Raw genomic sequence first — 24,885 nt, forward strand, 5'->3', positions numbered from 1 at the left:
ACTTTAGGCTGAAAAAATTCAGAAAGTTCCAGCTGAACCCAGAGTTAAAGTGGATGCTAGAACCAGCAATGGTGTACCCCTTGGGAATACCCACTGACACTCCCTTTGTGCATTCTGAATGCCTGAGAACAACAAATACTTTCAGGTATTAACAATTAGGCTTCGGGTGTTTTGGTGTCCAAGAATAGTGGACACATCTGACAAGTTTTGGTCTTAATACAGCAATTTCCCACCATGACATGGGAGAAAACAGTAATTAATACTTGTGAAAAAAACCCAGATATTACAGAGACAACTGTCACAGAAAATCTTATATTGCAATTAGTATCTTTACATTCAGTGAAAAGTTTCTATCATATGCCATGAAAAATAAGGCCTTGTGTTACAGTATGAACAGTGAGTATAAAATGAAATATTGAACAGCTGCTCATTCCATGAATACCCTCCATCCAGTGTAACAAATGATAGAGGAGTCATGGCAAAAGAAGAGTTTGCAATCGTGCAATTAAAACCCTTATTGGAAAGCATATGCAAAACAGCTCGAGCAGCCTTAATTTTATGATTTCTTAACTTCTGACTGCTTAGCCCTTATATGTTTTTTAACGTTGAGAATTTTTTATTCCTGTAATTAGTAATAGATACTACACAGGGAGAACTTCCTTCATTATCCAGGCAAAGGGCATGTGGCAAAAGGCCTATATAGTATTCTCAAAGCTCATTTGTATGGGTTTGGAATTTCTCACAGTCTGGGCTGCCATTTTTCCCACTTTATGTTCACAAACTCCCTTCTCGATATGCAGTAGCGTATGTTTGTGGTAGTGAGGGACAGATGCTCAATCTCAACAAAGATCAATGCGGCTCCAGGGAGCACTGTAGCATCTTTTCTTTGATATTAGACTTCGCTATCCTGAGGCTGTTCCTATGTGGCAGTTTATGAGGTTGCCAGTCTGTCTTTAAGATAGCTCTCTTTATCTTATTTTTTTAAATAAGAATGTATATTTAAAAGACATACCTGTCCAATAATAAGGGGCACTACAACAGTCATAAACAGCTGTGAGAATATAGATGTAAAAGGCACAGAGGAGGACGATCCAAGCTGCAAAATAAAAACATACCATTAATATCACACTTTTTCTTAGTATCTGCACATTTCATACATAGATATCACATACTAGTATATATTTTATTTTACACACAAAAACTTGGAAGTATGTGCACACATGTTTAGTTGTTAAGTCCCAATAAAATATTTGGTATTCCACGATAACAAAACTAAAACAATCTCTGGTTGACTATTTTATAACCTAAGGTAATAGTTCCATCATTATTCATTTAACTGAAACCTTGCTACACATATATGCCTAGTAAATTATATAAGCATTTGTAGGATGACAGTCTAAAAAGACAGGGAGTGAATCTTCCTAATTAGCTCAACTAACCTTATCATTTATACAAATATCAAGCAACAAAAATTGGTGTAGTTGTTTCAAGAAATAAATAAAAATTAAATAGTGAAGACATTCACGTTTTATTTCAGTGACAATAAAAAAAGAGATCTACTGAAAGTATATAACAATTGTTTCATTAAGACAACTAAACTGTGACAGGTTTAGTCTTCAAATAGATGATCTCTTTAATTATGACTGTAAAAGCTAGAAGTATTTTTTTAAAAAGGTGCAGGCAGAAAAGGTGAACAGAGTGGAATTTCTGCAACCTACTTCAGAATGCTTAGGTAAACATGCAGTATTTTTAACATTCTGATTGGACTTTTTTTATGCCAAGTCATGGAAAAATTTAATGTAATTTAACATATCTTTAACAGCAATAGAATACACATTAAGAAATATACAGTAAGAGGACTGAAACAGCATTGTCAGAGCTTCCACAGACAACCATTTGCTTCATGACGGTAAATGACGTAACATTGAGGATTTCACCGATCCACATTATTTTATATTTTGCACTTCACTTTAAAGATCCTCAAAACAATGCCAGAATTCAGAATCTTTTAGCTCCATCTAAATAACGCTGATTTCCTAAAACATTCTCACATATGTCATTCTCACACTCAGATTGCGTTACACTTTTGATGCTTAACTTCCTTTCAGGCTACCTGCAGGCATGATAAGACAAGGTGATCACACAATCTAGTCACTTGCTGTAACTGTCGAGAAAAACCAACATACGGCCATAAAACCGGGTTTGGCGTGAAACCAGAATCTTTGGAAATTCAGAAAAATCAGAAATTTCACATACTGAAGTATTTTACTTTATTCAGAAATGTACAACTGTAACCTTTACCTGTTCTCTGATGAGAAAATGCCAGTTAAACCCCTCTGGCAGTGGTTTACATGTACATGCACTGCTTTTTCTAAGTGCCATTTGTACATGCACTGCTTGAGAAAATGGTGAACATGGCTACAGGCTGTCTATGTGAGCTAAGCTTTTGGTGCACGCAGATGGCATCAGAACTGGGAAACAGCAAGAAATTGAATTAACTTCGGACATTAAGGAAATCATGGGACTTTGTTTCTTGATCAGCTTAGAGTTTAAAAGCAGACTGCATCTGCTCTTTCTTTAAACATACTCCATCACGTGCTTTTTGTATGTCCCTTTCTGAATATGCTCTGGGTCCAGAGCCTTGGGCAGAACGTACAGGATATGGCTGTTTCCTACACATTACTTTAACTGGCAACATCAAGGAAGACTCAGTTTGGCCCTTTAATAAATGATAACATCTCATCCCCATCACCTCCCATCGTAACAGTGTGTGCACAGAAGGCAGTTGGAGGGGACCTGAAGATGGTATCATCACCAACACTTTCCGTCTGCAAGTAGGATAGGAGTGAGAGCACCAAATTTAAGGAGCCTATCTTCCCAAGGAGTCAAGAGGGAGAAGGAAGGGCTTGCAGGGGGAGATACAGATCACCCACACGAGTACCTGAAGCCAGGCAGTGCAGCTCCTCCACTCCTAAGGGACACAGGGCTCTCTGCATGACTCTTTATAGAAACTGGAGCAGAAAACTCCGTCATACCACTCATGATCTCCTTGTTGTTTTAATTCTGCTGAATTAAGTAAGTTCTGAAGTCAGGAACTTCTGAAATTTTAAAAGGTTCATAGTTTTTCGAACTGGTTTTGGACTTATTTTTTGCTATATGCTGAGGAGCTAAAAGCGTTACTTACTGTGTATCCAAAGAAGCTTTCTCAAGTGAAAGTGAAGATTTTAAAACTTTAAAATCTGCCTGGGTCACAGAGGAGTGGATCTAACCAAGCAGTCCGCATGCCAGGACCCTCTGCATAGCTTCACAAAACTATGATACTTCAGCAGTGGCTCTTGTGCATTTTTATAAAAACACTGATTGGATTTCTCTTGCTACATGAAAGTTTTATGCTCAGTAGATGCATAATCAGTTTCTAAGTCAGGAATGAAAAACTGTTCAACAATATAACACACTGCTGAAAAAGGCAGCCATTCTCACAGCAATAATCTTGCCAACTTTTTAAAATATTACTTTAAATGCAATGCCTTCAAGCTGTGGATTCTTATGCACGTAGTATATATATATGGATATGTTTTGGTTTGGGTGTGGGGTTTGGGTGGGGGTTTTTTTGCTTTGGTTCAGGTTTTTACTGAATTACAGGTACTGTGCTGGGATGCTAGACCAATTTACCTATGAAAAGTAAAATTGTTTCATTCAAAGAAACAATCCTCTAATTCAGGATATCAGCATATGGTTCTTCACCTCAACTTCACCCCACCCATTCAGGTTCATCTCACTGTCATCTCCACCACCAAAAGGCAGATATTTCAGGTAACTGTCTCACCCTATCTACATTTTAAACAAAACAGAAATCCACATATCAGTCCAAAGTGTCAAAATTAATAAATCAATAAATTGTTCGTTAATCAACCTTTTGGCCAGAGGAAGTTAATTCTTCAACTACATTTGGTTTGTAGGAAAAAAACCGCTCTCCTCCTTGGAGAAAAAGTCAAGTTTTTCTGCCTCTAATTTGACTCCTCTCCTGCACGATCCACACTATTTTTGATCCTGTTTCAGTTTTATAGTTGAGAACCATATTCTTCCACCAGTCGCCAGCACCTTCATTGCTTTCTACAGAATAGCATGGAACTAGCTTTTTTCTTGGTTCCTTATGAGGTCCTAACACTCTGCTACACCACACCTGGGCACAGAGGTTCAAAGCAGTGTGTTTGCTAGGCTCTAACCCCCCCCCCCCCTTCATGCACTGCTATGGTATTAGACCTCCCTGTCCCACCTATGGTACCGTCAGTACTTCTTCAGACAGACTTCTAAACTTTGTTCCCCTTCTGTGTATTATGACAATAACTTCAGCAGACTGCTTCTTATCAGAATGTGTTACAGAACATTTACAAACTCTTATATTATTTTAACCTTAAATCTATTCCCAGAGAAAGGCACAGAAGCTAAAGGCTGAAGAGAACTCAAGAACATCTTAACCGCACAGAAGAAAAAGACTTTCTAACCCAGACTTTGGACATACAGTGGCTAACCATGAGGAATCACAAATAATACAGGACAGACAGCTAATGGGTACACAATGTGACAAGGAGTCCCTCAACATTTATAGTATGCAGATTCATTAGGCTCACAAAGGTAAGCATCACACAGACTCTCAGGCATTGCCTGGGTTCCAGACTTCCTTTGAACTTGGATATGTTCGTCACATCCATTTTGAGAAAGAGAACTGAGGAACAGAGGAAACAAAAAGATTGATATAATGTTAATCAAACCTTCTTGTACATTTACAAATTAAAATATTCTGTCTGAATGAATCAATATGATTTTGCTCAGGTTTTAGTTGGATCAAGCTAAGTTCTGTGTTCCATTTGCTGTCACGAAACAGTTTTTTAAAGGACAACCTAGATGATCTGCATTGCACCAAAATTAGCATTTGATCATATTGGATACCCTCATCTCCATGTCTAAAAAACGAACCTTTCTTCACAGTCAAACAAGAAATAGCACTGTAAGAACTTGTATAAAAACATAGAATCAAACTGCTGATTTATAGCTGTAAAAAATAAATCGGATGGGAGTCTCTTATGGAAGGTAAAACACCATTTAATGAAAAAGCTATCACAAATTTTCATGCCACCATATTGTCTATGCTTATCTTAGAAAATTTTGAAACAGAAGTTTGATACTGTAAAGTGATCGTTATGTGCTGTTATGGATAGCAGCATTTCAATTAACAGTTTATTAATAAAAGCCAGCCCTGACTGAATTGACTCACTATTCAAAAAAAGATCCTGAAAATTCTTGCTTAGAGAAAGGCACTTTTCATTTAAACAATCTGAGTGATTTCAGAAGGACAACTCAGATAAGCAGGAACTGCACCTTCTGCAAGTGTTTGCTGGATATGGCTGTAATGAAAGAGAACTCCAGGCAAATCTTTCCAAACAATTCTGTCACAGTGCAGTATTTCAAACCTGACCTGTAGCATTCTTGCTAATTTAGTTCTAGACCTCTCTTCTCAAGAGAGTGACTGTTTTAAAAAACTACTGACAAATTATTTAGTGTGTTTCTTTATGAGTTTGTGGTAGAAATGGTGGCTTATCCTTAATTGATAGGCAAATATAGCAATCACTGGTTGTGGTAAAAACAAAAAGCAAAACCCAACCAAAAAAAGAAACCTTCCCTGCATAAAAACAAGACAATTCCACTTCCCAGACTAGGCTGTCTTCATAAGCCAGATGCTCTATTCTCATCTTTCTGGCTGACCAGGCAGGTATCACCGTGGGTGTTCCCATGTCTACTGCCAGTGACTCAGAAGAAACACACCTCCTACCACTCACACCAAATTACAACTCAGTGTCACGTGTGTTGCACATACTGAGCCCACTTTGGAGGCAGCTGTCCTTTGGGGCCTTACTCTTCCAGTGTTCTGCAACTAACATGTTTCCTCAGGTTGTGTCTTTGTGCTCTTCATGCACCACCAGCCAGCTTCAGCCTTGCCATTTGTTGAGCACAGACAAGGAAGCGAGGCAGGGGTGAAAACGGGGCAGAACTGAGGGGGAGGGTCACTGGCTGCTCTTTCATGTGAGACTGAAGCTTTTCTTTTGCACCTTCAGGTCAGGCTACTTTGATACCTGTCTTTTTAAATTGTGTGTTCAATGCTGTATCATCACTGCTTCTGCATCCAGTCCAGATACAACTGCCTTAGAGACCTGCCTGGACCACCTCATGTGCTAAACCCTTTATGTGTCCTGTTATGGACAACAGCCCCATTACAGAAAGGGCATGTAAGGAGATACATTTTTGGAAAAGATGCGGATGGGATACAGTTCAGTAATGAAGGACAATGAACAAGACTGACCAGCTGAACTAAGCCCTCCCTTGCTTTGGACTCTTTTCCAGAACCTTTATCCTGACCCAGTCACAGTGGTATGTGATGTTACAGCACAGAAGTATGCACATCACCTTCAGTAACCCAGGTACTTGGCTAATGGAAATGCTTTGCAGTGAATACACTGCAATGAGAAGTAACGGTAATGATTCTGAGGCTCTGGGAAGCACGAAGTGTCTGCGCTACTCCATGGGAATGGTGTTGATGGGCTCCTATGAGTTCCATAGCACCCAGCTCTAGATTTCTGGTAGGAGGTCAAAAAAGATGAAATGATCATTCCTACATAACATCTCACAGCAGTCTAAACAGAGCTGGCAGCTCACTAGGATGTTCTTCTTACCTAAATGCTCTGCATATGAATAATGCCTTTACAGCAGTGGAGTATCTCAGTAAGGCAGTTTTTCTAAAAGATGCCAACTCCCAGTGACTGACGAAGAGTCATTGGTATGAAATTAATCCACCTAACAAGTGACAGGATGAGAGGAAATGGCCTCAAGTTATGCCAGGGGAGATTTAGGTTGGATATTAGGAAAAAATTCTTCATGGAAAGGATGGTCAGTCATTGGAACAGGCTGCCCAGGGAGGCGGTGGAATCACCTTGGAAGTGTTTCAAAAACACACAGATGTGGTGATTAGGGTCATGGTTTAGTGATGGACTTGGCAATACTGGTTTATGGGTGGACTTGATGATCTCAAAGGTCTTTTCCAACCTAAACAATTCTCTGATTCTATGTATTTAGATTTAAAATAAAGCTTTTAATTTTACCTATCAAAAACTGCAAGTTGTCTGTTGCTTCAGAGAAAGGAGCTAAAGGTACAACAGAGTTCATGTTCAACGGCTTGGCAGTCATGTATTTTACAAACAGATCTTTCACTGTTATTCTTAAAAATTAAAGGCAGACACAAATCTCTAGTTCTGCTAAGGAAAACAGATGTTCTGGTCTTATGGTACATTTTACAAATTCTTGCATATTCTATATGCTTCTATGGCCCTGGGAATTGATTTGGCACAAATATATAAAAAAATAGCTGTCTACATACACCCTCCAGTTTTGTTCCCCCCCAAAAAAAATTTCAGCATTTCATAATCAGAAGTGTTGAAAAAGAAAAGCTGACAATCTCTTAACTTTAATATTTGCTTTCTCCCCCCCTCCAAACCGGGCAAGGAGACTGTATATTTTGGCATTCCCTTGTTAAAGGAATCACAGATGCCTAATGCCATTCCAGGTTCCCCTATGACACATTAAACACCAATCCAATCCAAACATACCTGTTGATTTTAAAGCCTTTTATAGAGCTGTATAAATAACCATAGGTATTTTTAATCTAAAATATACCAGAGCAACTCTTCCATTTTACCATGGTACCACAATCTTGAGGGCTAATGTAAAGGAATGAGATCACACATAAAACCCAAAGGCACCTAAATGGGAATTAGATGATTAATACCCTTGGAGGGCTGAGACTTAAGGACTAGTATACAAAAGTTCTGCTGCAAACAAGGGGTTGACTAACTGGAAAGAAATAAATTAGTAAATACAGGATAATTAAGAACAATGAATATTATGTATCCATGAAAAAGGCAGCTGTGACATAACAGAATAACTAAATCAATCAAGGCACGGGATACTTCTGACACTGCACAAAGCCTGAATAGGTCCTTGTGAAGAATACTGTGCAACTGTGCACAATTCTTATTACCTAGGCTCAACAAGGAATTAAAACTGTAGCAGGTACACAAACCACCTCAGAATAAGGGATTTATTTGGGTTTGTTGTTTTTTTTTTTATTTATGTGTTAAAGGTTAGAAACGCATGGCTGGTTTAGTCTAGGAGAGGATACGATTGTACACTATGTCTGAGCCAGGGTGATAAATTTCAGAGAGGTGCTATTCAGGTGTGTGGTAACATTGGCAACGAACGGGTAAAACACCTGTCACAAATATTGGATAGGTTTCTGCTCAGAGACACAAGTCTAGTGTTGCAAGGGTGGAGGGGGGGCAAAAATCCTTACTTTTAAGTTGGATCACATTCAGTTTTGATGTGAACTGCACAGCATGGAAGAGGTGGACTGGATGCTCTTGGTATCCTAGTTCTATGATCCTGTTAAGGTATGTGGTTAGTTTCTGCTGTGTAGAAGCAGGATATGTACTTAAAAGGCTCCCCTAGAATTGCATAGATGAAAATTTCAAGAGCAAACCAAAGTAGAAGGTTCCCTCATGGAAACATTACATATTTTAGTCTTCTACCAAGACACACTTACAATATTTTGTGTGTGTCAAGAAGAGAAAGGAGGGACCCTGTGATTCTCTGACTGTTATTTGTATCCAATTTATATAGCAAAGCCATAAAAGGTGAATTTGAAAAAGGAATAAAATGATTAAGCAAGTATTTCATGGCAGCCATAAAAAGGTTCTGGTTAATTTTAAAGGGTTTGGATCAGTTCAGAGAACTTTGTCTTCCCAATGGTTAAAGAGAAAGGAAAGGAAACGGTGAAGTAAATAACCAGGTAGAAAAAATGATGCAGTTTAAATCTTCCACATGAATGAGTTGATCTGTTAACAACTCACGCACTATTCTGCTTCCCTTCCCTGCCCCCTGCCCCCTTCTCTGTAATCAACCTTTTGTCACATACTAGTGAAATCCATTAGCTGCAACTTCCTTATCAACTTTCAAAGCTTTGCAGCTACCAAAATATTTGCATATTTAATGATTCATTTGGCTAGTATCGACTCTCATTTACTGACTACTTGAGAGGAAAAACAAGGCAGTATCTACAAATCCTGTTCTAAAAAAAAAAAAAAAAAGAAAAAAAAGAGAAATGACGGGTCTTTTTAATAAAAAGATTTATCTGAAATACATGGGAGTGGAGAAGGCAAAAAAATTTTATATCAACAACTTTTAAAACAATGTTTTAATTTAAGGATTGTGAGTATAGGGGAAAGCTTTTAACTCCAGTATTTCAATCTGCTAGTTTCTTTCACATCCTTATTCACCAGTAATTTTATTTCACTTTTCTCTGTGATATTTGCATGTAATTTCCTTCAGTTGTCCACTCCTGAATTCTTTCAGCAATACTGCTTTCTAGTACTTATGGTATCACTGCTACAATGCCACCATAAAAATACCTATTATAAAATTCAGACATATGAAAGGGCACCAAAAAAGAAAACATCACTGAATAAATCAAGGAAAGGAGCAAGCTGATAAAGACTTGGGAAGATTCCATGTTGACACAAATGTCATAGTAGTCATCCTTGGTAAAACAGCAAACACGAGAGCAACGCATGACAGTTACATGGAAGTTTTTGGCAAGTGTATTTTTAAAAATACACATGAATTTTGCATTGGGTCTTTAACATTCCACATTAACTGGTTTGCATGCATACTTTTGAAGAATGTAAAGTACATAAAATGTAAAATACTTACTTATTTCTAACATTTTCTTTGATGGCTTTCAATAAAAACACACCTTGATTCACACACCTTGACTTTTGTCACTTTGATAGCTAACTGGCTGTGCTCCCAGCAACTGAACAGACCACATCTGTCAGGCATCGAGTCTCAACAGCAAGGGTAATACCAAGAAGGCAGCAGAGCTGGGATACTGTGTTATAAATACCACAGCATTACATTTGGCTCCAATAGGTGTGCGAATGACTGACTTCTTGTATTTTGATACCAAATACAATCAACAAAATCATAAGCTTGTATGGCTTGGTAAAAATGCCAGTCTACACATGCTCAACTGACTTTAAGGACAGAGAAGACAACCCCATCTCAGTGCAGCTGGAAAGCAACAGAGCTATGTTCATATGAGAAAGGTGACTATGCATCATCCTTTTACATGGTAGTATAGTATCTATGTTCACTCTGCTTCCAGGCCTCCATCCTGTGCAATACATAGGCATATGAAATCCCTCAATGAAAATAAACCTGCATTCATACATATTCCTCTTTTTCATGACTAAAGTTACAACCTAAGGACATGTGAGACGATACAGCTACAACTGTTGCAGAGTGCAGTGCTCCTGAAGTTCTGTGTTTCAAACAAGACATCATAAAAAGGTGCTGACATCTCCAGGTTATTAAAGAGATCACAGCACTATTATCTTCACAGTATGATGACACCTTTTGTTTAACTGTCTTTTAGTACTGTAAATGTGCCCAAATGCAGCATACTTAAGAATTCAAACCATAAGCTGTTATTACAAATCATAAAATGTTATTATAATTGCTAAAGGAAATAACTAAACTGAACATAAAGAGCAAGTCATATAAGTAAAGATGGACAGTCATACCCAAGTGACTAACTTCCTCAGCTATTACTTAACCTATCTGTACTCATTATTCATTGATAGCAATATAGTTATTTCCCAAAAAAAGTTTAGCCTACACTTCAATTTCTAGTTGGCAGTCGTTTGGGTTTTTTTTCCCCAAAAAATACCTTTGAGAAAATAAAACTTATTTCTTTCCTTTAAAAAATGTCATGATCAATCTGTTACCTCTGGCTTCAGCTAAGTATATGACCTCACCAGAGGAAGACTGACAGCATCCTTCTCTGAATGTTTTGGCACGCTGCCTCCTGATCATCACGAATGAAACTGGAGAACATTGCGAAGAAATGCAAACAGCATAACCTCATGTTAACTTGAAACTGATGTATCTTATAGCACTTTGTTTCAACATTCCAGCTCACTGCACAGATGAACTCTAATCAATTATATATAGTTTATGGGACATTGCCCATTTATAGTATCTTTGCTGAGAATACAACACATTAACTGTTAATAATAAGGGTTAACACAAGGATGATGTTATTGCAGATTAACGCATCTGAAAGCAAGATTCAGTAGTTTTTTACTAGCGTTAATCAGAGCTATCTGTGGTGAACCACTATTCTTTGAATTCTAGCAAGGCATCCTTAGAAGGATACAGTCTGGTAATTATGTGCACGTTATTTAAGGTTTCATTTAATCAATTAGAAGCTCTTAGAACGCTTTTTTTTGAGTAAGCTTTACACCAGAAGTTTCATAGTAGAAATACACTTTTCAGAAGCATAACTGACAATCTTATGTTTAACACCATTCATTTAAGATGATATGTTATTTGCATTAAATGCATTATTTATTGTAAGCTTCAACATGCCTTTATCAATGTTGTTTAGACAATTTATATTTACGTTACTAGGCAATTATGAAGAGAAAAGGCAGTTCAGAACATTGTATTCTCTGGTCCACCTAGGGCAAAATTTAACCCATCATCACTTCCACAGGTTAAGCTATATAACAAAACCAAGCTAACAGACAACAATGTAATTTATTTCTGGCAGCACTAAGGGTATTTCTCTCAGTGTATACAGGGAGACTAGCAGGATCGCTAATACTATGTAGTATGCAGACTATTACAGTATGACTCTGTGGAAGAGTTAATGCTCCTAAGTACCAAATCCAGGAATTAAAATTCACTGAAAGCATTGACTTCAAAGGTCCCTGAATGGTATCCAGAAGCCCAGCTCAACTACTGCTGAGGTAAGGGACAGCTTTATCTTGAAAGCTGAAAATTCCACCCTTTATTAACTAAGCATTAAGGCTAAGCTGCATGACTAAACTCAGGAATGGTCCATAAAAGATAACCAGGAAATTACTGGTCAGTGTTTCTCACTCCACAGTACCACATGAAATGATCAAGCAGCAAGTTGTAAACAAATGAACAGAAGTTTGTGAAATGTGTGCTTGAATCCACCACATGGTAGAGAGGCCAGAGGTATCAAAGAAACTCAAAGGAACTTTAGAGGTTCACAAGAAAAAAAGGATTCAGCAGTACAAACCACTGACTGCCAGGATACAGGAACATGCATCAGGGTGTGCACATTTAGTTCACTATCCTAAATACCCAGCACTGGATACACTGAACTTTCAGAGAAGGTGGACCCCATCATAGTAAGATGTGCTGCTGGGCTGCCCAGAACGGCTGCTCTTCATGTGTCAAGTCCTCAGGAAAGACCTCAAGAAGTTTTAAATATTTATATACCCCAAGAGAAGTTCTCAAGTTTTGGGCATTGTGACAAAACCTGCAGGTTTTGTAACTTCCCCCTATCCCCTGACTAGTTTGTTTATCACTCCAATGAAAAAATAATTCATGTGTGTATTTTCCACAAGAACAGCAGCTTTGAGTCATGTTAGAAACCACACAACAATTAATGTGCATTTTATGCGCTTCTCATACAAGTGTCTCCAGGGCTGGCAGGAAGAACAGAGGCATACGCTTTGCCTTCCTGTTCTTGCACACGAAGTTTTATCACTTCTTTTGAGAGGTAACAGTGAAAACCCCAATTTATGGGACAGAGTATCTCAGCTGCCTGGGGAAGTGGTTGAGTCACCATCCCTGGAGGTATTTAAGACATGTAGATGTGGTGCTTCGGGACATGGTTTAGTGGTGAGCTCAGCAGTGCTAGTTGGACTCAATAATCTTAAAGGTCTTTTCCAACCCATATGATTCTATAAAGTCACCAAAGGAAAGATCTTTATCTTGCTTTAAAAAGTATGCAGATCATTCCTTAACATTTCAGTTTTACAGAAAATATCCCTTTTAGCTATGTAGGGCACCAAAACTCAGCAAGGTATACCAGGGTGAAAGTTGTCAGTGAGCAAAAGCAGGAGCTGAAGTTTCAGTCACCTGAACACAGGCACAGGTCTGGGTGAGCGCCTGTGGAAGAAACACATCTCCATACAGGAGGGAAGAGTATAGGAAAACAGTGAGGCAGACCATCTGGAATCAATGAGTTCAGTGCAAGAATAACAAAACACCCATTTTTCTTAGAACAGTTATCTATTTCAACCTACAGTAAGTCTATGGTCCCAATCATATCAAGAAAGCTTTGCTGGTGTGTATGGATATATACGATATGGTCAAAGCAGTTCTGGTGTAAACATAGCTACATCAGATGGATTACAATTTGTTACAGTAAAAAATCTTCCCAACACAGATTTACTGAAGCAGCAGTTGATAATGTTACAACCACTCTCACAGTACTGTTTATCCCAGTTTAGTAGACACTGCTATATTTGTATACAGTACATATGCGGCTCGAGCATCCCTACCATAAACAGCATGCCACTTGCATGCCACTAACAAATTGTTTCAGGCTAACTTCACATTTACCCCACCTTCCAATGTGCTGGCTTATATACAATGCCGTCAGTAAGATAAACATAAAAGACAATGTATACCTCCCCTGAAATCCTTGAAGTGTTTCAGCCGATTTCCCTGCTCTTCACAAAGCCGCAGTCCTCAGTAACTTGCACCACATCATAGCATTTCTGCCAGCAAATCCTCAAGCACCAAGACTTCCTAACTGACAAGGGACTCACTAAAGCATCACTATCCATCTATCAAAACCTTCACTGTATGCTGGCTAACACCCATATCTTTATAAAACATGAAAATAAAACTCTGTCTTCTCCTTGCCCTTCTACTATGAACTGTAAGGAACCAAGGCCCTGACCGAAATAAAACTGTCTTCTCCTTGCCCTTCTACTATGAACTGTAAGGAACCAAGGCCCTGACTGAAAATGTAACAACTGAAAAAGAAATCTTGGAACAGGAACAAAGCAGCATCATATTTAGTGATACACAGGGGCTCCAGTAATTTGTCTTGCTGCTGCTGCTATGTCACTAGCTTCTACCACAAAAATACCCATGGGCTTAGATGTCCAAGAGCAAGGCTCAGTTTATCTGAACAGTGCCTTCTCAACTGGCCTGTCATACATTTTGGACTAGTACAATTTCATCCAGCTCGTGTATGTGAAAGCTCTCCAAGAGATCTCCTGAGTGATCACCTTACCTGGCAAGTGTTTGTATTTTACACAGCCTAATAGCATATGGTTTTACAATTCTGCAAGAATAATGGGGTCTGGTCCTCTCAGAATGAGGTGCAGGTAGCGTTTGCATTCACTGTGACATGCTTTGATGGCCTTTATGGAAGGCAGCTTATTTAAAATACTGACCAGAAAAATCTTCCTCATTATTTAAGCATTGTTAAATCACCCAAATTTATATCTTAAATGTGCGGTCTAATAGGTGCAAGATTACCCAGTAAAAAGACATTTTAAGATCAAGATACTTACAAAAAGCAAAAGCAGAAGTGGAGTTATTACAATGCCCTGGAAAAAACAAAAGAAACAAAAATAGTCTGTTAGTCAGGGAAGCAGAATAGCCTTTACTTCCTTGTACCTTAGCGCATGGAAATACGCAGACACCATTCAACATCATAGAAATTAAGTAACAAGAAGTTCAACTTTGTTCTTCACTAGGCATGTTCTTTAACATCTGTATGCCGATCATTTTATAAGCCATACACAGTACAAAGTATCTTTTTTTACCTCTAGCTTTCCCCATTTTGCACCTATGCGCCTCTATTCTGAAAGATGCAATATACAGTATAGATAATTTATTTTGAAAACCATATTGCAGCTCTTCCCTCGCTATGCTGCATCTTAACTTCACTAAGCTGCTCCTCTCTCCTTAGGGGGAGACTTGTGATCCAGTCCCATGCTACCCAGTCCCAGGTCCTCTTCTGAGCAAAAGCTGCATCAACCATGATGAATTAGGTGTCACGACTGTGTAATGTAAACTGATATTCCCCAAGGAAATGAGCTGAGATCTCAAAACTCATTTCACTTGATTAGACTTTGCGTCTCACTGGTAGAAGGCGAGTCTTTCATCTAATTTAATCACACAGGACCACCTCAGCTTTCCACATCCCCCAGGCAGATGCAAGCAAAAAGATTTGTTGTCTTCACTGACAAGGAAGAGGTTTAAAGCTGATCATTGGACAAAATAGAGGATTTTAAGTTCCACGACAGCAAATCCTAAAATGAGTTGTTTGGGTTGGGAGTTAACATGACATCCATCAGTTTCATAGCTGCAAAGAGCAATTCCCCATCATCCTTCCATCTGAATTCAATATTTTATTATTGCTTAATAAAATTCTATCATTAAATGCATGTTAATTCACAAAGCTTGCTCAGAAGTTCTCTAAGTCAAGACCAGACATGTTCATCCAGATATGTCTCAAGAATAACTAGTATTTCAGCTATTCACAAACATTCTTGTTTAAAGGACAAAAATCCAAAACTTGCTCACATCCATCTAAAAGGATGCTTATTTTCTGATTTTAGCTCCAAGTAAAAAACAATTAAAAAAAAAGCAGTTGTCCCCTGCTTTTCATTTAACCTTGAGAAAGTAACACAGCTTTACTTCAATCTTTTGGAAGCTAATATAAAGAAAAAACTTATATGACTAGATTTGTATTTGCTTTCTGGGTCCACAAAACGTCACGAATCCAGACAGCCCATTTGACACCAAGAGTTCCTATTGCGCTCTTAAAAAAACTGCAACAAGTAAATGCCACAAATGAGAGCAGACAAGAAGGACTGAGGAGGTAACAGTTAAGCTGTGCAACTTGAAGGCTCTGCAGAATTTAAAAATATATTTTGAAATAAATAATATATGCCATATCTGACTGCCCCACAGCCTAGCTATCCATAATCATTTATCTTTTTTCAAATGTCACAGCTGAGATAGATCATAAAAGACCAGAAAGAAAAGCCGTAGATACAATAAGAATTGCTTCAGGGAGTCACTCACTGTTTACAAGGAGGCCGAGACCAAAATGCAGACAACAGTTATAAAGAAATATAGGTGTTAAGTATACGGGCTGTAGAGGAAGAAACAAAAGTTGAGTAAGGGAGGAGGCACCATGAGCTGAACTAACACATGTCTACAGTAGCATCTGTGATGCTGAGAACAGAGAACTGACAGTAAGATCTGTAGAATATGGATGCAACACAGTCATTTCATCAGAATGAACAAATTCCAGCTCCGCTACTAAGAACAAATGAGCCAGACTTTCCCCTTCTCCTTTCCCCACCGACCACTACACTGCGCAGCTCAAATGTTACCAAGTGCCAGAGTATTCCCTAAGAACCCTGTAATTTTGGGACGGCAGAACAGCGCTGCAGCAGGGTTCTGCCTTCAGACCTTCGCAGCAGAAAAGAGGAGCATGGATGGAGCTGGAGGTGAGACATCAAAAGCATCCTACACTCCAAACAAACATTGCGTGTAGGGAGAAGAGAGCACGCTGCCAGCTGGTGAGTGCAGCCAGCTCTCCTCCAAATCTGAAGGAATTGATTCAGTACTATTGGTCATTTCTTACGCGCTTCATGGCTCAGTACGTTTCACAGCACTTTTATACATTACAAAAAAATACAAAGGTAAAAAACCAAAACAAACAGCCTTCCCCTGTATCTTGTTGATAAATAAAGGTGGTATCCTTCCTCTTTAGGATCGGTCCGGACTTATTATGTATTTGCTTTAGAAGCTTAGTGATATTAACACAATGGGCAACAGCCACTGCTAATTCAAAGTGTTATGTCACAAAAGGAAACCTTATTTCTGTGACAGTAACACTTCTTCATAATTCTGTAAGTGGAAAGGAAGAGAATCCTGGTATACTACATAAACAGATTCCTGACTGAGCTTGTAGAAGACCCAGCATTCAAAAGGTCAATTCTAGCAGGTATTTCCAAAATTTTGCTATTAAGCCTGGTGATCTTCATGATCAGAAGCAAGTGTCCTGTTGCCTTACCACAGAAATTATTTACAAGTTTGAATTCTCCCATTTACAGCACATACGCAATTCCCCGGGAAGCTAAAAACTACCTGACAGAACAGCCAAGTTCATATTAAAAAATAGATGCTGTTGCTGAATCAGAGTAATTTTATGTTAATGTTTCATTTTGATAAGGAGCACCTGTCTGAAAAACCATAGGGATTACATTAGAACCAAAGGGGTTTTTTTCAGCCAGTGGTGCTGTGGTGACTCTGGTCGTTTATGGGTACAAGCAAGGCAAGACTTATTAGGGGAAGGAAATCTGTTACCAGACCAAGTGATAGAGTTGGTAAAGAACAAATTTGGGGCATGTAAAGCCCATTTATATGTTACCTGAAAACACTGATGTTCTTTTATATGCAAAAGCCCTTCTTTTTAGGGTTTCTGTTCCAGATTTGAAGAAGGCTTTACAAGACTACAGTAAAGTATCTGTCTAACAAAAGGTTTTACCTTTCCTTGCACAGACTGCCTTGCTTCAACACATTACCTCTTCATTAGAAACATGCTCCTCAATATGCTCATAAGCGTTATGTGACGCATCCCAAGTCATAACCGCTAAAGAATAATATATAGAGCACATGAGTCTAAAGCCTGCTGATAGAAAGTACAGATGAAATTTAGGTTTTGAAGGCAAACCCAAAATCCAATTCACTGAGAATAAAGAAAAGGTGGAAGGAAAAGAGTTACCCTGCACAGTCCAGCTCACGCACTAGCAGAGGCTTCACAAAGACAAGTGTATTCTGGCAGTGGCCACCCGGGCAGTGCAGCTTTCTGAGACTATGACAGGCTGAAAAGTGCAAAGGGAGTTAGAAGCAAAATCTTTTTAAAAATTTTTAAGTCCACAGGACACTAACACCATCAGAGAGAAAAAAATAACTGAATTTGACTACGTTTTTCCCTGCCTTGCTTTCCAGGTAAGTGCTGTGAAATACATGGGAGTAGGAGATAAACAGATCGTAGATTAGCACTTCCAGCTGAAGCTGAGCATGTGCCCTTGAGAATGCAAGGTCATTACACAGTTTTAGCATCTTCAAAGTTCGGGTGGAGTGTTAAGCTTTCCGACTGCTGCCCACAACGGAGTCAAAGTTGTAAAGTGACTGCCGTTTGCTATCAGCAGAAAAACTTTCAAGAAATCCATTTACACCTCTGATGTGAAAGACTGACTGAATATATTTCAATGATTTTACTTGGAAGGGAAGAAAAAAAATCTCAGTCTGACCGGAGAAATTGATACAACACAAGAGTCTGAATAGTCAAATAACTGTTAAACAGATTTCTTTTTACAGCAAAGATCATGAAACATGTCTTAATTAAGAGAGTTTAAATACAGGTTTGTGTGTGTGAGCATGTGCATAAACGAACACTTTAACAGCAACGACATACTTGGAGATCCATTTAATTGTTACTTGCCTTGTACAGGTAAAGATGTTAAGAGGTTTTCTATAGGTTTCATCCAGTACAGCATTGCTGTTGAGCAGATATTAAAAAGTGTTTATTCTCCAAAAGAATATGTAGAATCAATACATGTAATTGGCTGCCAAATCAGACAGCAAAAGGAAGTAACATAATGGATTTGAAACTATGATGGCAAATCATTAAGAAATTATGCAAATAGTAAGAAGGTGGGCACAGATCCAGAAGGACACATGGTAGAAGACGAGTAAGGATTATGGTAATGAGGCATGAAATACATGTGAACTTTCCTTCGTTTCCTTTACCCACAAATTTCCCATGCAATTTTTCTTCATTCTTACAGGTCATCAGTATAACACGCATGTGGCAATTATTAGTGGAAAAAAAAACCTTAACCGAAGTCATGCATGATTTTTCTTAAGTAGGGCTAGAAATAAATTTAAAAAAAAAAGGGTTTTGTAATCAAGGTTCTGAACAAATGTGTATTCTCTGAAATCCATTATCTACTTCTGCTTAACTCTACAGATGTTCTTGAACGCTTCATCAGAGCAAGCCACAAAAGGAGCAAAAGCATAAGCAGCATTATGTTATGAACTGAATAAAAATTAGTAAAAAGTTAACTGGGCAGCATTTCCACTACTACCGATATGGTAAAGTGCGAGAAAAATTACCATGAACTCTGGATAATTTTTTGGAAGACAAGCATGAATGAGAACTGAAACTCAATCTTCATCTGTGTACAGCAGTATTTCTCATATGGTTTTATTTCAAGAGTCACTGGCACTTTTTGGAAAGAAAGAGCAATCAAAAAAAAACCCAGCCTGTTCCCCCCCCCCCCCCCAATAACATCTGTGCAGGTTTTCCAGTTACATGACAGAGACTTTGCCTTGAAACATATACTTCTATTTTTTCTTACATCTTTTGTTTCCTTGCTTTTGGGCTTAGACGCGTGTTTTTTAAAAAAATACATATATTTCACTTTATTTTTTGACAAATTTGCAGACAACTTTATAACGTTTTACATTTCAAAACAGAGCCTTGCAACTTACCTTTTTTGGAACCATGCAGAACCTCTCGACAGGCACCACAGAACAAGATAAAAACCCCTACACTACATAGACTTAGTTTGTTCCAAACCAGAAGAGAAAAAAACACTAAAAGTCAGGTTGGGACCAGGCAAGCTCTTGCAAAACCATCAGCACGTGCCGCATGAAAGAGGGGTTCTAACAGAGAAGGGCCTGATAACAGGCTTGCATAGGCAACTGTGAATTTTCCCTATCTCAGTTTTCAAGTACTAAACTATTTTAACATGATGATTTCAAGCCTGTAAACTGAAGCTGTTTGGAAAACATTTCAGCACATTCATATTTGGATCAAGTGGCTGCAGGAGCCTATTTGAGACAACCTTTTTCTGGGTTCCTTAAACAGTTTTTAGTATTTCTGTAAGCATGGCTAAGCAAACTGTGCTGTTCATTTGTTCCTATTTAAAGCTGACAATGCAGGTCACAAATTTTTGTGGAATGAGACGTGGAACTCGATTTCCAGAATAAAACATAGCTTTTCATCCCTTTCAAACTTCATGTCCATGTAAATGACATAAGTTTTGGAGTTTTACCTCTTGCAAACTCAAGAGATTAAATTGGCACTGCACCTTCTGGTGTCCTTGTAATTTCAGTCATTGTGCCGTGATGAAACTTCAACATCCCTGTGTTGTTCCTCCATGGATATCACAGAAGTTCCTGATAGCAAATAATCACTTGCCTTTTGTCTTCCAATTTAATTATTTTCAAAATCATTTCAGGTGCAAAACAGAGGCCTTTAAAAGTCTCCTACCACAGGTCCCTCTTCTGTCAGCTACTCCAGTGACATTGCTGGTTCTGAAATGGCTTATTCAACTGTAGGACTTCAGTATTACTTACTTCTTTATTGTCCTGCTTTATATCAAATGACTGATATGAATTCTGGGAAGAACAAAGGCTTATGAATTTATGATTTTTAGGATGCTAAACACACTCATCATTCCCCTAATAAATAAAACAAAAAATCTGAAAACATAGTGAAAAGGGCATGAAGTTAAATTCACACATTTTTTGTCAAATTCATAAATACTGTACAACGCCAAGGCAAGGAACTACAATACAAAATTGAAAACACAATTCTACATAACCCTAATTCAGCTATAATTATAAATAGGTACCACAACAACAGCTGCAACTCATCCAATCAGGCCAACATTGGATTTTAATAACAAAACTGTAAAATTAGAAGCAGTATGTCCAAATGGTTTTTGCTTTATCAGAGGGTAAACCAGATTTCATACCAACTGTGAGATTACTGTGAATCGTTCCAGACATTGTACCACCTACGTTATGTTGTGTCAACCCAATGGCCTCTACTGTGGGAAATTTATTTTTTTTAAAAAAAAGGGAAAGAAGTAAAGAAATGAAAAAAGAGAGATAAAGTAATATTAAAAAGCACACTAGCATCAGATAATAGTAGAAGTCAAAAGCATTTCCATTATCTATTAATAATTACTAATTGCGGATGTTCCCCTCACACATTTTTTGCAAGTATGAAATCAAAATGGAATGAAAAGCAATGCAGCCAGAATTTGGTTCTTCCAACACAACAGAGCCTAGAAACTAAGAAATAAAGTGATATTAACTACTGGCAGTAACGTTATTACACTTGTTATAGATTGAGTGTAAAGAATAAAACCAAAAAGAGAAAGTATTTTGTTCAGTAAGGTTGAAGTTCCAGTATCGGATTAAGAGTTAAGCCAGGAGTAGGAAAAGAGTACTTCGGAAAGGTAAAACTCCATGTAAGCCTAGTTTGCCTGGCTTCCCAGCAGAGGGCATCTTCAGCACATTACACATTTTCTTCTCATATAGTTCAGAACACAGTAGTAAGGACTCTGAAGTTTTAAAGCAACTATAAAAACTTCTTGGGGCTTTGCAGGTGATACTGGAATAGTATCTGGAATGATGCACAAAATACAACAAAAGTCTGAATCAGAGTTGGAAATGAGTGCTTTCATCAAACATCCTGAAACCTCATAACCTATATTAGCAATATTTTAAGAAAACCTAAATGAAATTCAGCTATATGGGAGCTGTCTGCCAGCGCATGGAATAGTTCCTACAATGGGTTGGGGCGAGCTGCTGGAGAAACTGCTTCTGGCCATACTTTGCAAGTGCTGCGACCTCCTGCTACTGCAGCAGCTCAGCAGCGCTGTGCATGACCAAAGGAGTTTTTGGTGGGCCTTTGTTCATGTGTCTGGAATGGGATCAAGCCACGTTCCCCACCCAAACTTGTAATGCCTTCCTGCAACTTTTTGTTGTCTCTCTCAGGCAACACGTTCCAGTCAGTTGTTTTGTTAACATCTTCGCTGCGCTCAATGATACTGCCGAGCCTGTAGCTCCAACTGTTTCCCATTTCCTCTTCGGCTGTTTATTGCTGACCATCATTCCTGCCCTCAAGACTTCCTCTCCTATACCTCCCACCTCCATGAGGATATTTTAAAACTTCTTCATATGCACAATACTTTTCCAAATTCCAGCTCATTAAACCATTGTCTGTTCCTATTCAAATTTATTTTTCATGCAGTATCAGCAGAGAACAAGACCACTATAATTCTGCATGTCAGCATAGGAACTGAATTTATACACTGCCATGAGGTGGGCCTTCCTTAGAAAAAAAGCCAAAAAGGAGCCTCTCAATCGTCCACACTCATTCATTTTTCAGACCAATCCCCTTGTCTTTGCAAAAATCACTTCAACACAATCCTGTAATTTCTACAACACAGGCAGGTTCCCACACCACGACCCCAGCAGGGCTGAGGAGGAAAGACACACAGCTTGTAGTAAAGGTATCTGTAGGTACAGGCATGGCCCTTTCTCAATAAAGGGTTTAATGTACAATACGAATATAACAAACTCACTGTTAGGTGCTTTGGAATGTGCGTTAGATGAAAGGTATGTTAGTGCAGTGTTAAGGACGTACCACAATTTCTCCTTTGTTTTGTACATAGAGAACAGAAATACAGTTAACATACATTTTAGAAGAAAAGGTATTTTTCTTCTAAAATTTTAAGTCCGTTTTCCTGCAGAAGAAAGTTACCAAGGATCTAAATTTCTTCTGTATTTGGATCTATGTCGAGTAACCACCAAATTTTAATGTTAATAACTAAGTTGACTTTACCTAGCAAAAGGTGCCAGCCCCAGGCACCTCTGCTATCACAAAACCACTGGCAATACGAAAGGATGGCACACTAGATGGTGCTGTGGGACCTTCCAGGGAAAAGAGCCTCCTCCTAAAACAGAAGTTGTTGTACTGTTAAAATTAGCCATACAGTTCACTCTGTCTTTTGAAATACATTAAGGAGTACCGAGCCACAAGACGAGAAACCAGAACCATAGAAATGGTAAGCAAACATTCTGCTTTCACTGATACTGCTTTTTGGAATAGCAAAGTGTCCCTCTTCCACTGGAATGGCTTCTCACCTCTCTCTCCCAAAACAAAAGCAAGCAGTTTTTATGCTCTACACCAGTTTTCAAAGGGTTCAACATGTAAACTGAATTGAAATAGTGATGCCTGAAGCCAGAGAGCCAACAGAGCAAGGCCCCTACAAGCCTATTCCTCCCTTCCTTACAAGCTAGACCCATTCACGCTCTAGCACTCAGTATTTTACTCCACTGAATGTTTTCTTTAAAAAAAAAATTAACACAGTAAGCTCTGCATTAAGTGTAAATTATCTTTTTCCTGCCATGATAATCAGCTGTGTGAAAGAAAACGGAAGTATAAGGGGAAAAGGTGCAGAAACCTAAGGGAAAAGCTATGACAAATACTAGAGAAATGAGTAGTTACAAGCAGTTATCAAAACTGATTCTACTTATTTCTAGCTTTCCTTGTAACTGAAAACTATTTAAGTAGAACAGTTTATGTATAAATACACCATCAACATATGAACCAAAGCACATTTCATTTTGTTAACATAAATACTATGTTTAAATAAACTCCTATGTCCCTCATTTTCCTTCATGTTTTCAAGAACCTCAAACAGTGCAAGTGCAAAGCTCTGTACAACCCTGCTTTGACATACAGAAGAAAATAACGTTATATAACGGTCAGGAGTGTTGTGCCAATAAAAACCTCTAAGGTTAATTATGTATCAGTAGTAGTAAAACACTTTCTTAGCATTGCAAAGGTCTCTTGGTGACCTGCTGTTCAGGAATACCACTTAAAACATCACTAAAGTGCTGCCATGAGTCTCACACTCACCCAGACTGTGGGTTTGGTCTGTGGTATACATGAAATGAGATACCATCCCCTCCTTAAATCAAACCAATAGCATTGTTCAGCTATAATTGTTGTTATAGATAAATTAGACAGCTTAAGTTGGTTTTGCCAGGAAAACGTCTCATCAGCCAAGGTGCTAACTACACTCTGTAAGGTGAGAAATTCCCTCCAAATCCCCTGGGGTATATGATGCTCAGGACCCTTCAGGATCATTTCCAAGTCTGCTGGAAAGTTAAGCTATTAATAATTAGGTTGAGAGTGAGCTCACTCATACATTCTTTTTCTCCTTTAGTCTAAGTGCCCTGAACTGTTTTACTAAAATGTATCAAAAAGCTCATTCAATGTGTTTCCACTATTATTTCCAGATAGGATTTCCTGTCAGAATTGAGTATTTCAAAGACCAAATCCAACCAAAATGCACACACACGTGTGTGTGCACGCACACGTATACACAAACCCCCCCCAAAACCCAGCCCCCAATATGGTAATCTATATTGCTTGTGTTCTGTGCTGCCTGCCTGGCCCCAAGTCATCAATAATGAATAGAAATGTACAGCTACAGCAGTAGCCTGTGTCGTGGGCTTGTCAGGGATTTTTGAAAAGGGACAAAAACACAGGTTTGCCATTCGATTGTGTCTTCTTTTGCAAACACAGGACAGACAAAACAAAGGGGTATTTAGAAAGGAGTAATATGATTAACCCTTTTCATACTAATTGACAGTTTCTTCCACCATACAGAATGGAAAATTATTTGCTTGTAATGCAACCAGTATTCTCCTAGGCCTGGGAATTCAACAATAATGTTGATTCCGAGCACAGAGAGGGGAGGTTGTTTCCATTTTAAGATAATGAATACATACTCAAGAGGAGTCAAATACCATGGTTTAAATAGAGGGAGGAAAAAAATGGCTTTGTTTTCCTAGGAATCCAGCAAGTTCAGTCCCAAATAAAATTGTTCTTGATGAAGAAACTTAATGCATGCAAAGAGATATACACCCAGGCAATGAAAGCAATGGTCTTATTAAAAAAACACACAGATCCTAATAAATGAGTTGATAATGTTTAAAAAAGGAGGTTATTCTTGTATCTATTCTTTCTTTTCAGTGTTCCAA

At 38.4% G+C, this 24,885-nt stretch overlaps 1 protein-coding gene across 15 annotated transcripts in view; it reads right to left on the minus strand.

The window, feature by feature from the left end:
* SLC10A7 (solute carrier family 10 member 7) overlaps positions 1 to 24,885 on the minus strand; it is a 155,013-nt gene that overhangs the window by 39,427 nt on the left and 90,701 nt on the right. For 11 of the 15 annotated variants that reach the window (XR_013925739.1, XR_013925740.1, XR_013925741.1 and 8 more), the window contains 2 exons: positions 14,517 to 14,552; positions 1,013 to 1,096 (listed from right to left, as the gene is read on the minus strand). Coding sequence is in view for 9 of the 15 variants with exons in the window: in XM_080373752.1 (XP_080229878.1) it covers positions 1,013 to 1,096; positions 14,517 to 14,552 (120 nt within the window). In the remaining 6 variants the exon portion in view is untranslated. Of the gene's footprint in view, positions 1 to 1,012; positions 1,097 to 14,516; positions 14,553 to 24,885 lie in introns of those variants that run through there. The other 4 variants (XM_080373747.1, XM_080373740.1, XM_080373745.1 and 1 more) reach the window with 2 other exon arrangements.

Source organism: Falco punctatus, assembly GCF_963210335.1.
Source record: "Falco punctatus genome assembly, chromosome: 1".
Lineage (NCBI taxonomy): Eukaryota > Metazoa > Chordata > Aves > Falconiformes > Falconidae > Falco > Falco punctatus.